Source organism: Theropithecus gelada, chromosome 1 (assembly GCF_003255815.1).
Source record: "Theropithecus gelada isolate Dixy chromosome 1, Tgel_1.0, whole genome shotgun sequence".
NCBI lineage: Eukaryota > Metazoa > Chordata > Mammalia > Primates > Cercopithecidae > Theropithecus > Theropithecus gelada.
In genome coordinates, this window is record NC_037668.1 from 194272621 (window position 1) to 194285269 (window position 12649).

Consider the following 12649-nt stretch of genomic DNA (forward strand, 5'->3'; position numbering starts at 1 on the left):
CTCACTCACTGCAACCTCTACCTCCCGGGTTGAAGCAATTCTCCTGCCTCAGCCTCCTGAGTAGCTGGGACTACAGGTGTGTGCCACCACGCTGGGCTAATTTTTTTTTGTATTTTTAGTAGAAACGGGGTTTCACCATATTAGCCAGGCTGGTCTGGAACTCCTGACCTCGGGCAATCTGCACACCTCGGCCTCCCAAAGTGCTGGGATTACAGGTGTGAGCCACTGCGCCCAGCAGCCTAATCTCTATTATAAGGGAAAGGCATGTGATTCATTTAGAGAAAATATTTATCTAAATTTAAGCTTATTGCTCTGCAATATTTTCTAGTGTTCTCAGTTGTACCATTCTCTAACTTTGGACAAATCACATGTCATCTCAGAACCTTGAGGTCCAAACGATAAAATGAGGAAAACGAAACTTGATATCAGAGAGGATTTGTGCAGAAACATATGCTAATCATGAAGCATAGTTCTTAAGAAAATAGGTGTGAAACCAAGAAAATAAATGGCAACCATTTTTAACTTTCAGAGAAGTAGTAAAATAAATTCATAACACAATTACAGCATATTATTATGCAGGTTCTTCTAATGTTGCCATCTTTGTGGAAGGTAATTTCTCCAAGATAAAATTCTTGCAACATGTCACTACATCAATAAACAAGAACAGTTAGAAGAGAAACAAAGCACCTCTCTGAGTCCATCTTATAATGTCACATCTAAAGTTTCATGAGGAAGGCGTCAGGGCATTTCCCACATTATTATATATATTAAAAATAATTAAACTATAGTTGAACTTATCCTTAAAAACTAAATTCCACTTGCTTTGTTACTCATTACTCTCCATTCTCTCTGTAGACTATACTCACATTGCAAAGGACATAACTGAGACTGCTGGCAAACTTTGATATGGATGCTTTGATAGAAAATAATATTATATCAATGTTAAATTTTCTGAATTTGACAACTGAATTAGAGTTATGAAGAGAATGTTCTTGTTCTCGGTGATACCTACTGAAGTATTTAGGGGAAAAGAGGCATGACATCTATAACTAATTCTCAAATAATGCATGCTGGGGGGAGATACATATTTAAAGAGAAGTAATAAAGCAAACTTAGTGAAATGTTAACAAACCACGTAAACTCTCTGGCACTCTGTTTCTTCATCTGCTTGGAGATAAAAAGAGGGCTGAACTATTTTGGTTTTATTCACACTTTCATGAAATCCATTTAGGAGTTGAGGTCAGCATTAGAAAAGTATTATTAATGAATCTGGATAAAGGATTTAAAAGCATTTAAAATCAAAACTAAAATAAACTAATACCATATTTATATAACACCAAGGCACTCTAAGCATGAAAAGATAATGGTTAACTACATGATACCTGTATACTTCCTCTCCAAACTAATTGAGTTATATGCTTACAAGAGTCAATTTGCATTTGTACTCCAAAGTATTTATGTCTATTATACTTATAGAATCTATTTAAATATGTAAATAGATTTCTAATGAAATACAAATCGAAAGTTATTTTCTATAAAAACTAAGTTGATTAACATGAACAACAAACAAAAATTACTGTAGAACTAGGCATAGGTAAGGCAAATCTGTAAAACTTTGGAGAAAAAATTGTACAAAAATCTAGACTGACTGGGCATTCAAACTGCTTGAAAGGTGTCTTTAACTTCTTGTTCCACTTTGAAGAAAATGAAACTGGAAACTGTAAACAATGCAAATTGTAACAAAGACAAACTGTTCCAACAAGCAAACTCATGCTCAGATAAAAGGTCTTGGGCCTACTACCAAGACTGGTGAGTGAACATATAATTATACATTTGAGTCAAAATAAAATGACTAAAGTATATATTTGCCATTTTAAAATATGTACCACTATAACTGACTTTTTAAATTAACTGATCAATTGGTCCCAATTTTAGGGGAAGAGAGTGCCTCTACTATTGTTTTAATTGAAAAAGTGCTATACATAGTAAAGATACTCGAATGGTACAAAACACTACACATCAAGAAAGTTACCCTTCTGTATTAGCCTTCTAGGGCTGCTATAATGAAATACTATGGACTAGGTGGCTTAATTACAGAAATTTATTTTCTCACAGTACTAGAGGCTAAAAGTCCAGGATCAAGGGGCCATCAGGCTTGGTTTATGGTGTGGCCTCTCTTTCTGGACTGCAAATGGCCATCTTCTGTGTTCTCATATGGCCTATTCTCTGTGCCCATGCACTCAGACACTAGTTCCATAGGATTAGGGTTTTGCCCTTCTGACTTCATTTAACCTTAATTATTGTCCTAAAGGCCCTATCTCCAAATCTAGTCACACTGGAAGTTAGGACTTCAACATAGGAATTTTGAGGGGATATAATTCAGTCCGTAACACTTTCCATGCCAGAATCACCGTCCTACTGATGTGTGTGTGTGTGTGTGTGAGATGCTCAAATGGAAGTAGAGTCTACACATTATTTTGCACCTTACTTTTCTCACCTTATAGCATCATACAGGTATTCCATGTGAGCACATATAGATCTATCTAGTTTATTTTAATGGCTACATACTATTCTATTGAATGGCTACATTATGACTTATTTCAGCAATTTCCTATTGCTGAACAGTTAAGAGGTTTTTTTTCACTCTATTACAAAAATCCTGTAACAGATATTTTTATAGAATACTTTTATATACAACCTGTATACCCATGGGATAAATTTTAGAAGTAAAATTGTTAGATCAAAAAGAACTTCATATAAAGTTTTGATACATATAATTACCGTGAACTTTTAAAAAATGCACCAATTTTTATACTCCTACTAAGTGTTTAAGAATGCTTGTTCCTCCCACCCTGCTCTCATACTACACACACACACACCCCCCCAATACTGTAGTATCAATTTTTTTATTTTTGTCATTGAGCTGACACAAAGGATCAAACTGTCAAATCAGAGATTTTACTCAGTATCAAGCTTTACTAATAATTTCAAGAACACCAGTAATTCCCAGGTCCTTTCTTCTTGCTTTGGATGCATCCTGGCCCAGGACAGATGTGGTTTCTAAATCAAGCGTACAGTCCCCCCACTTACACAGAAGGAGCCAACTCAGTTACAAAACACTTCCATTTTACGCTAAGTTATATAACTTCCGCGGTATTTTCCAGTTAATTGTACCCCTGAAATCCACATTGATTCTGTTTCGTTTTGTGAGAGGGAGTCTCGCTCTGTCTACCAGGCTGGAGTGCGGTGGCGCGCTCTCTGCTCACTGCAACCTCTGCCTCTCCGGTGCAAGCGAGTCTCCTGCCTCAGCCTCCTGAGCAGATGGGATTACAAGTGTATGCCCCCACACCCAGCCAATTTTTGTATTTTTGGTAGAGATGGGGTTGTACCATGTTGGCCAGGCTGGTAAGTCCTGACCTCAAGTGATCCGCCTGCCTCAGCTTCCCAAAGTGCTGGGATTACCAGATCGATTCTTAATGTGTTTACCATAAACAATCCCAGGACAATCCGGGACATCTTGATAGAGGAATTTCGTAAATATGGACTCTTCAGCTAGCAAATACCACTGGTCTGTTTGCCAGGAGGTCTGTAATTACCATATTTATAAAAATCACACGCTCGCTTGCTTGCTTTCCTGAGAGTATTTCCCTACGAGGGGAGAGACTGGATTGAAGATCTTCTGCTCAACTCCTTTCTCAGTCACTGATAGAGGAAAAATGGTATTTCCTTGTTTACTTTTACATTTTAAGTAATGTTGAACATTTAGCAACTAAATATTGAAAGCTAGAAGGGAGATGAATCAAGAAGCAATTACCTTAGCAGACTTGAAAAGTAGGAATTCCAAGCAGGCCATGAAGCAACCTGATGCACACAGTGAAACCCTGCACAAGGCTCAGGAATTGGAAGCACCGGGTAAAGCTGAAGAGAGCATGATGTGAGCTAGAAATAAAGGGGGAATGGTAGAAAGTCTGTTTAAGAATGAATCAGATGCTCAGATTCCCTTTGTTATCCCATCAAAAGCCCAGAGATTTAGTCTTGGGAGAATAAGCAAAACGCTGATTCTCTAGCTCGGAAGACAGCAGGCACTCTTAAGGATGAAGGTGTCATGTTGCAAAAGGGGAAAAGAAAATTAGAGGACTAACATCTGAATAACTGAAGCTCACTAAAAAGAAAATGGAGGAAATAAGTAACTCAAGTTGCTTACTGAGTTACTTATTTGGAGTTCTGATTCTAAGCTCAGTGCTACTTATCATCTTTTAGGCTTACTGCTATATTTGATTCACGTTAACTGTAAAATGACATTTTCTAAGTTTCGCAAATATTGGGGATAGTCAAAGGGACTTTGTTCAGGTGATTAAAGGGTGGGACTTGCATTACCCCTCTCCTAAGCGACCATTCCAAAATGACTGGTGGGACTAAAGAATTATGGTTAAAAAACAAAGAAACCCAAAGAAAGGATTATCCATAAAAGCTATGCAATGACGTGCTGTTGGAGCTCACTGACCACACCTTAAGTTGTCTATGCACAAGAGACGAGGCTATAACTAGCTAAAGCTCCAACTGGCTAAGGCACCAAAGCCAGAAAATATCCTATAACATGCAAATATACAGACATAAAATCAACTGTAAGTGCTGGGCACAGCTGCTTGTGCCTGTAATTCCAACTACTTGGGAGGCAGAGGCAGGAAGGTCACTTTAGACCAGGAGTTCACAGCTGCTGTGAGGTATGATTGTGTCACCGCACTCCAGCCTGGGAGAAGAAGTGATAACTCGTCTCAAAAGAAAAAATCAGCTGTAAAAGGAAAAATGATGTCTGGGTTACCTGTGGAGTCTGGGGGTAGTCCCACTATCACGCCTAGACAGATATAAACCATGAGAGGTTTCTAAGTGGGCCGTTTCAGTCCAAGTCAGCAACTTGGCATAAACACAGGCAACTGAGTTTAGCATCAAGCTTTCAGAACCTTCAACTGACAACCCAACGGCTGTTTCTAAATCTCAGACCATTTAAATCAGAATCTAGGTAACACGTGGGCACCTACGCAGTTTTAAAAGCTTTCCAAGTGATTCAACTCCAAGTGAATCAGAGTTGAGCATCATTGCCTTAGTCATGGCATTTTTCAAATTCGTTAGTACAGTTTTACATTAAAAAAAAAAAATCGAAGAGTAACTTTTTGGTAAGAGGGTGTCTATTCTTTCCTTTCCTTTCCTTTAGTGTCCTCAGATCTTTCCTCCTGCTGTTTTGTCTACTCTTGTTCTTGAACACCCCCTCTTATTTTTATATCTTTAGAAAGTGCCTGGCAAAGCATTTCAGACAGTTAAAATTCTCTATCAACAAAGGACCCATAGACACTGTATTCATTTTAAAAGATGTGTAGTGAATATGATTCAATGAGTAAAATAATCCAGCTGGGGCGTGGGAGGAATGGATAATAAAACAAATAAGATAACGGAAAAACAAAATTAGGAATTGTTTTTGGTAGCCAGCTACTGCGGGCTTGGAGATCTAAACATGATACCAAATTGGGTGGAGGGGGAGGGAGTGAGGGAGGAATGGGCAGAGTGGCGGAATGGCCTGGCAAGGGCGATTTCCCTGAAACCTGAAGGCTTTCAGGTTACAACTAAGGGATACCGGGAAAAGAACACCGAGCCCTCGTTCCGTATCTGTCTAAACTAGCTGTGTAACTTTAAGTCAACCTCCTCTCTGAACCAGATATTCCTCCTATCTAAAGGGAGGAGCCTGGCCTAGGAACCCCTAACATCTCTTTCCAAGTCTAGCTAATTCTGTAAACAGGAGATCGAACAGATCTCCTTTCTTCAGAAAAGGCCCCAGACGAACCCGAAGCAGGTCCACCGGATCGCGACCGGAACCTGGAGAACCGGTGGTCGTTCCTCCCCTAAAGCACAGCATAACCTTGGAAAGCTGCACCTAAACTGCGTGTGGGTCCGGGCTCTTTTAGGCGAAGCGCGTTCGGCGGAATCGACTTCCTCGACTATCTCCGTGCCCTGGACCCGCCCTCTCCGCCTGGCGCCAGGCCGCCGAGCGCCGATCGGCTCGATGAGCGGAGGCGCTGCTGCGGCGCTGCGGCCGACGCCGGGTCTGCACCCACTGTCTCCCCCTCCCAGCTTTTTACCTCGGCTTCCCACTCCTTCCCCCGCCCGCCCAGCACCGCCCGCCCAGCACCGCCAGCCCGGGAGAGCTGCCGGGAGTTCCCCGGGAGCCTCAGGTACTGGCGCTGGCCTGTTCCCAGCGGGAGGGGCTGGTGTGAGGAGGAAGGAAACGAAGAAGACGCCCTGCCTCGCCGCCCCCCGACGTCCTAGTCGGGCTGATCGGCAGGCCTCCGGCATCTAGGAAGGGACCCCGGAGTGGGAAAAGGCTGGGGCCCGGGGTGTCGTGAGGAAGGAAGACGAGGACAGGGGTGTGCGGACGGGGAGCAGTTGAGGAAGAGAAGAATTGGAATGGAGGGGAACTCTGGGTGATGGGAAGAAAACAGTGCCATGGATGGGGAAGGTTTGTTAAGAGTGGGATGCAGTCAGGAATGCCAGGGGGTACCGTGGGGCAGGAAGGGCCAGTGTTAGGAGCAGATATATCCAGGGACGTGGCCTGGTGCGACAGATTGGGTGTGGGGGGTGAACGGAGCTGCCTGGAATTGTGTATTTAAAGGGCTCGGGAGAAAGAGCGCCAACCCTGCTGTGTTTATAATGACCGGAAGGTGGGGGTGAATCGTTATACTTGACAGGTTTTGCAAATGACATCTCCGGTTTGTGTCCATCCAAGTCACTTTATTTCTGTGAAACTGCATCAAGCAAGACGACTGATGACAGACAAGGAAGACGAGTCAGAAAGGGAATGGAGGCTGGGAAAAGGAGAGCCTCTGCCCAGATTCAAAGCTGTTGATAACGTACTACTTACAAAATAACGTACTACTTACAAAAATGCATACATAGACATTTAAGTATATGCCGATGTATAAGAAGCATACGGTGATGTGACTTTTTAAAGTGAATTTTATAGTGGTGGTCTATCCTCAATGTGGAAGTACATGATGGCTCTCTTATTTACATGTATACCTAGTCACAAACACCTGAATTCACATGTCTTTTTTGTAGGAGAATCTTAGGCGGACTATATCCTTGTCTACTTTCTGAGCATGATTCATTTCTACTAGTTGTTTGATACACATGTCATCAGTTACTAATAATCACCAGTTGCAAATAACGTCAAAGTTCATCAAGGTAGCTAATTAATCTGCCTACTGCTTTGCTGATGGGCTTTCTATTTGTTGCACATGGTTTCCTGGGATTAAGAGACCTGAATATGGGGTTTGCTCCTCTTTAAGATTGTAGTTTTACCCTATGTCTCATAAAGGCATTATATAAGTCAGCCTGTTGTTTGTTTTGAGATGTTGAGGGAGCCTCTTTGCAGGGGTTAAAATCTAAATACAGATATAGTTAAAAGCACAAGTTCTTCAGTAATTTGCCTTGTCATCTGTTTTTCCATGTATTCTGTTACATTTCTGCAAGAATTAAGTATTCTGAAATCAAAGTATGAGAAATAAAAGGGCCAGATGTATGTGACAGAAATATTGTGGAACCAAGAACTCAAGAGCTGTTAGGCAGCAAGAGTTTGGTTTTTGTTACAAGTGAATAATTTCTGATTTGGAAGCATTTCTTACAAAAGAAAAGTGTTTGTGTCCGTTTGTTTTGACAAGCAGCTGACTTAAAATATTACTTTTATTTGGTTCGTGAAACATGATTCTGGGATTATTCTTTTTTAAGTGTATATCATTAAGCAACAAACTGATATCTAACTATACCTAATTTAAAGGGCTGTGTTTCTTCTTGTGGAGAAGGAAACAGGACTATTGGGTTGTTACCAGGAAGTGGGTCTTTCTAGAACAGAATTCTGTAAACCTGATGAGCAACTAATTGGAAAAAACAGTTAAAACTGATAATGCACAGCCATTGATTAATTTAGGCCTGTATCTCTGCTGTTTCAATGAGTGTAGTGACTAACGTTATCATTACTAAACTTTAGTTTTCTCCTAGTTTCTTGGTGCCTACTTCAAAGAAGGGTCATAAAGAGTAAAAGAAAATGCATGCGTATCACTGAGCACAGTGCCTAGCACACAGTATAACATTATTTCTGAGCTATCCTGAATTGCTGAGTATTCATCTACCATCTAGTCAAAAATACTGAAAATTCATTATTTGCATAGAACAACTTTTTCTCAAAAAAAATTTTTAATATGTTGCATACACAAGCATTTTCCTGGAAAGTCACAATGCATATTAGCATATAACAGGATGTGAGTCATTCTGTAGCAAAGAAAACTAGTTTTGTTTAATCCAGTTGTTTTGATAGAAGAAAAATTGAGTTTCTCCTATTCTGTCTCAACACAGAATACTCCTGTGACCCCAAAAAGACTTCTCCTCACGAGCAAGCAGGCAGTTCTGCAGCAGGTTCTCCAGCTGGGTGTTCTCTCATTCAATTCTGATACTGTATACCTAGAGATAGCATCAGATCCTGCAGGTTGAGGGCTTAATCCTACAAGATTCCCCCCTTCAGGTGCCAGTCACAAGTTCCAGGTTGTTTTACCTGTGCTTCCAACTGACTGGCTATAAATCATAGTTCCCACAATCCCTTCCTTGTGTTCCATTTTTTGCTAGAGTGGCTCACAGAATTCAGAGAAACACTTTGTTCTGGTTTATTATAAAGGATAGAGATCAACAGCCAGATGGAAGAGGTGCATAGGGCAAGGGGTACAGAGCTTCCGTGCCCTCTCCAGGTGTGCCACCGTCCAGGAACCCTCTACTTGTTCAGCTTTCAGGAAGCTCTCTGAACCCTGTCCTTTTTGGGTTTTATGGAGTCTTCATTAGTAGGCATGATTGATTACATCATTGGCCATTGGAAATCAGTTCAACCTGGAGCCCTCCTCCCCTCCCAGGAAGCTAGGGGGTGGGGCTGAAAAGTCACAGTCTTATAATCATGCCTAGGTTTTTCTGTGACCAGCCTCCATCTTGAATCTATCTGGGGGCTAAGCTACCAGGCATCTTACTAGCATACACAAGACACATCACTGCAGGGATTCCAAGGATATGTCAGGAAATGGGGATTAAAACCAAATATATATATATATATATTTTATAAATCACAATATCACACAGTACTTAAACTTACCCCTTTTTATGGAGTACCAATGGGACATTATAGTTTGCAGAATATTTTTGCATGTATTATCCAATTTGACCATCCCAACTCTGCCAAAGCCTGAAAATCACTATTTTACACATGAGGAAACTGAATCATTGTTTAAGCAGCCAACTAAAAGTGAGAGAAATAGACATGTTATCCTGTCTTCTGACTCCAAATTTAAATTGTAAAGCATTTAATGTCTCAGTGAGACATCTTCCCTCTACTGTCTGCTCTTTCATTTTATAAAAAATCTATCTTAAGTCACTCATATCCTACACATGTTCTCTTACGGCAATTACATCCATTTTCTCATAGTTTTAACTATTTCTTATGTGTTCAGGTCTAGCATGGAGGCCCCATTCACTGGAATGGAACAAGTGAGAGGGGAGGAACTGAAGTCAGAAAAATGAGGGAGTCACCATTATACGGGGTCTTGTGTATATTGTTTTAAGTACTTTAGCTTATACCCCAAAGTCTCAAATCTGATGAAATTTATTTTCTCTTTAAGGCAGTGATTATCCTGTTGAGAAGTAGAAAATACTTCGCAAGTAAAAAATATGCCTCCCAAGTTTAAGCGCCACCTCAATGATGATGATGTCACGGGTTCTGTGAAAAGTGAAAGGGTAAGTTCAGAATCTTAAGCTTTAAAAACAAAAGATTCAAAATATGTTTTCATTCCCTTTGTAAATAATAGAAAAAAACCATCCGGGCACGGTTGCTCATGCCTGCAGTCGCAGCACTTGGGACACTGCAGCAGAATAGCTCGAGCCCGGAAGTTCAAGACCATCTTGGACAACCTAGGGAGACCCTGTCTCTACAAATATTTTTTTAAAAATTAGTGAGGCATGGTAGCACGCGCCTGTGGTTCCAGCTATTCGGGAGGCTAAGGCAGGAGGATCACCTGAGCCTGAGAGATAAAGGGTGTGGTGAACTGTGATCTGCACTCCAACCTGGGCAACAGAGCAAGACCCTGTCTCAAAAATTAATTAATTAATTAATAATAACAGGAAAATCAAAAGTTTATGACTATAGTCTAATCCTAATTGTTTTCTTCATAGTAAATGTATTTAAAAACATGTTACTTAGATTGGTGACAACTGAATCCTACTTCTATTATTGATCAAATCATTATTCTCATAGCTTCTTTCTAGTTTTTGAAAAGGAGTTTTATACAAATACACAATATCTTTTTAAGAACTTTGAAGCTGAATATATTTGGAATTTTTCAGATTTTAGAAAGTTAAGAACATATTATGTAACAGCATTTTTGGGGCCTGGACCAGTGCCTCCAAAAATATTAGTATTTCTCAGTGAAGTGTATATTTAGTTATACCTAACTAATGTAAATAAAGTGTGTAAATAAACTAGCTAACATCAGTTCAGGTCAGAGTTTCCTCCAAAACCTTTTGATTTTCAGAAGCTTTTAGATTTTGGAATTCCAAATAAAGGTCTCCAGACCTGTAATTATCTTAGGTTCCAGAGTATCTTTCATATAATGCTTCAATTTCTAGTTTATTCCAGAACATTCTGTGCAAAGATACATGAATCTAGAAATTATGCAGCATTTTGAAAGACATTTTATATGAATGTTGTAGGCAGATTACTTTTAGAGTAAATACTCAATACATATTTATTGGGGGAAATAATTCACATTCTTATTTTTTTAATGCACCATTCTGAAGCCCTCCTTCCCTTCCTTCTTGCCTTGATTCATTCGACAAATATATATTGACCGCCTACTGTGTGCTAGGCACTGGGCTAAAAATTGGATGACATAATCTGTGCCTTTGCAAAGCTTTTGTCTGCTTTGTTTTACATGCTCTTTTTGGACAACCTCAGAACTTCATATTATCCACTCTGTCCACCATCTTATGACTTTTAGCCCTAAGTTTATTTTAGTACAACACAGGAAACGTTTTCTTCCCCTTAATCTAACCCTTTGTACAGCTTTTTGGGTTTTGTGTGTTTTTGATGGTTTGTTTTTATTTTTTGAGACCAGGGTCTCACTCTGTCGTTGAGGCTGAAGTGCAGTGGTGCTATCACGGCTCACTGCAGCCTCCACCTTTTGGGCTGAAGCTATCCTCCCACCCTAGCCTCCTGAGTAGCAAGGACTACAGGTGCATTATACCACACCCGGCTAGTTTTTGTTTTTCTTATAGAGATGGGGTCTCGCCGTGTTGCTCACGCTGGTCTCCAATTCCTCAGCTCAAGTGATCCATCTGCCTTGGCCTCCCAAAGTGCTGGAAAGTGCTGGGATTACAGACATTTGACACTGTTCTCAGCCTGTTTTTGTTTTTTTTTTTTTTTTTTTTTTTATGGGGAATAGAATCCACCAATAGACTAATTGTTAGCAAGCTTTAAAAAATAAACTTTAAGGAGTCACCAATGATTTCCATGTTACCAAATCCAATTATTCCTTCTTTGCCATAATTTCAACTGCTTACCAGCATTTGGTGCAGTTTCAACAATTTTAGTCACCTGTCTTTGCCTCCACGCCATGGTGAAACTCTTAGTGTCTGCTTGAGCTATTTCCCCATGCAAGGAATTGAGAAATGCCTTGAGGAAATAAACCAATCTGGGTGAACTGGGAAGGCTGTGGCAGAGAGAAGGCAGAGAATGATCAGGGATTGAGAAATCACTCACAGGGATAAGCCAGGGTCTCTTTCTTTATGTAATATCTTTCAAGATAAACCTCCAAGAAAAAGTGATTCAGAAAATTTGACATACCTGTGCTGGAATTCCATACACTGAAGAATTACTATCAAAAGCATGTCTTGGCCAGGCATGGTGGCTTACGCCTGTAATCCCAACACTTTGGGAGGCCGAGGCAGGCAGATCACGAGGTCAGGAGTTGGAGACCAGTCTGGCCAACATGGTGAAACCCGTCTCTACCAAAAATACAAAAATTAGTTGGGTGCAGTGGTGCACACCTATAATCCTAGCTACCCAGGAGGCTGAGACAGGAGAATCGCTTGAATCTGGGAGGCAGAGGTTGCACTGAGCTGAGATTGTGCCATTGCACTTCAGCCTGGGTGACAGAGTGAAATTCCATCTCAAAAAGGAAAAAAAAAAAAAGCGTGTCTTTACAAAGCAGAAGGTTTGGAGAAATACTAAACCCGTTCAGAGAATAAATGTCAGTTTGTTAAAGTAAATGATACCAATTGTGAACCTATAAAGGAATTCAGTGTAAAACAACACAGACTTGATGTGCATTCAGTACAAGCTGACTGAAAGCTCCTGATGAATATTCAGTGATCAGCATGCACAAAATATGTTGAAATATTTTTTAAATCATCGGTTAGAATAATCTGAGCCTCTTTCTTATTGTCCCAAGGAAATTTTTAGTCACTTACCCAGAGATGCTTGCAAAGCATTAATATCCTGGAAGATGATCAATAAATGCTGACAGTTGATTGACTGATATCTGAGATATGTCAGGTAAATACCTCAGTCCTG

The 12649-nt window shown here is 40.3% G+C and overlaps 1 protein-coding gene across 3 annotated transcripts in view; it reads left to right on the plus strand.

Moving 5' to 3' along the window:
* Positions 1-5842: 5842 nt before the first annotated feature.
* Positions 5843-12649, plus strand: part of VAMP4 (vesicle associated membrane protein 4) — a 39662-nt gene continuing 32855 nt past the window's right edge. For 2 of the 3 annotated variants that reach the window (XR_003116519.1, XM_025364656.1), the window contains exons 1-2: positions 5843-6224; positions 9702-9816. Coding sequence is in view for 2 of the 3 variants with exons in the window: in XM_025364656.1 (XP_025220441.1) it covers positions 9751-9816 (66 nt within the window). In the remaining variant the exon portion in view is untranslated. The remainder of the gene's footprint in view (positions 6225-9701; positions 9817-12649) is intronic. The other variant, XM_025364667.1, reaches the window with a different exon arrangement.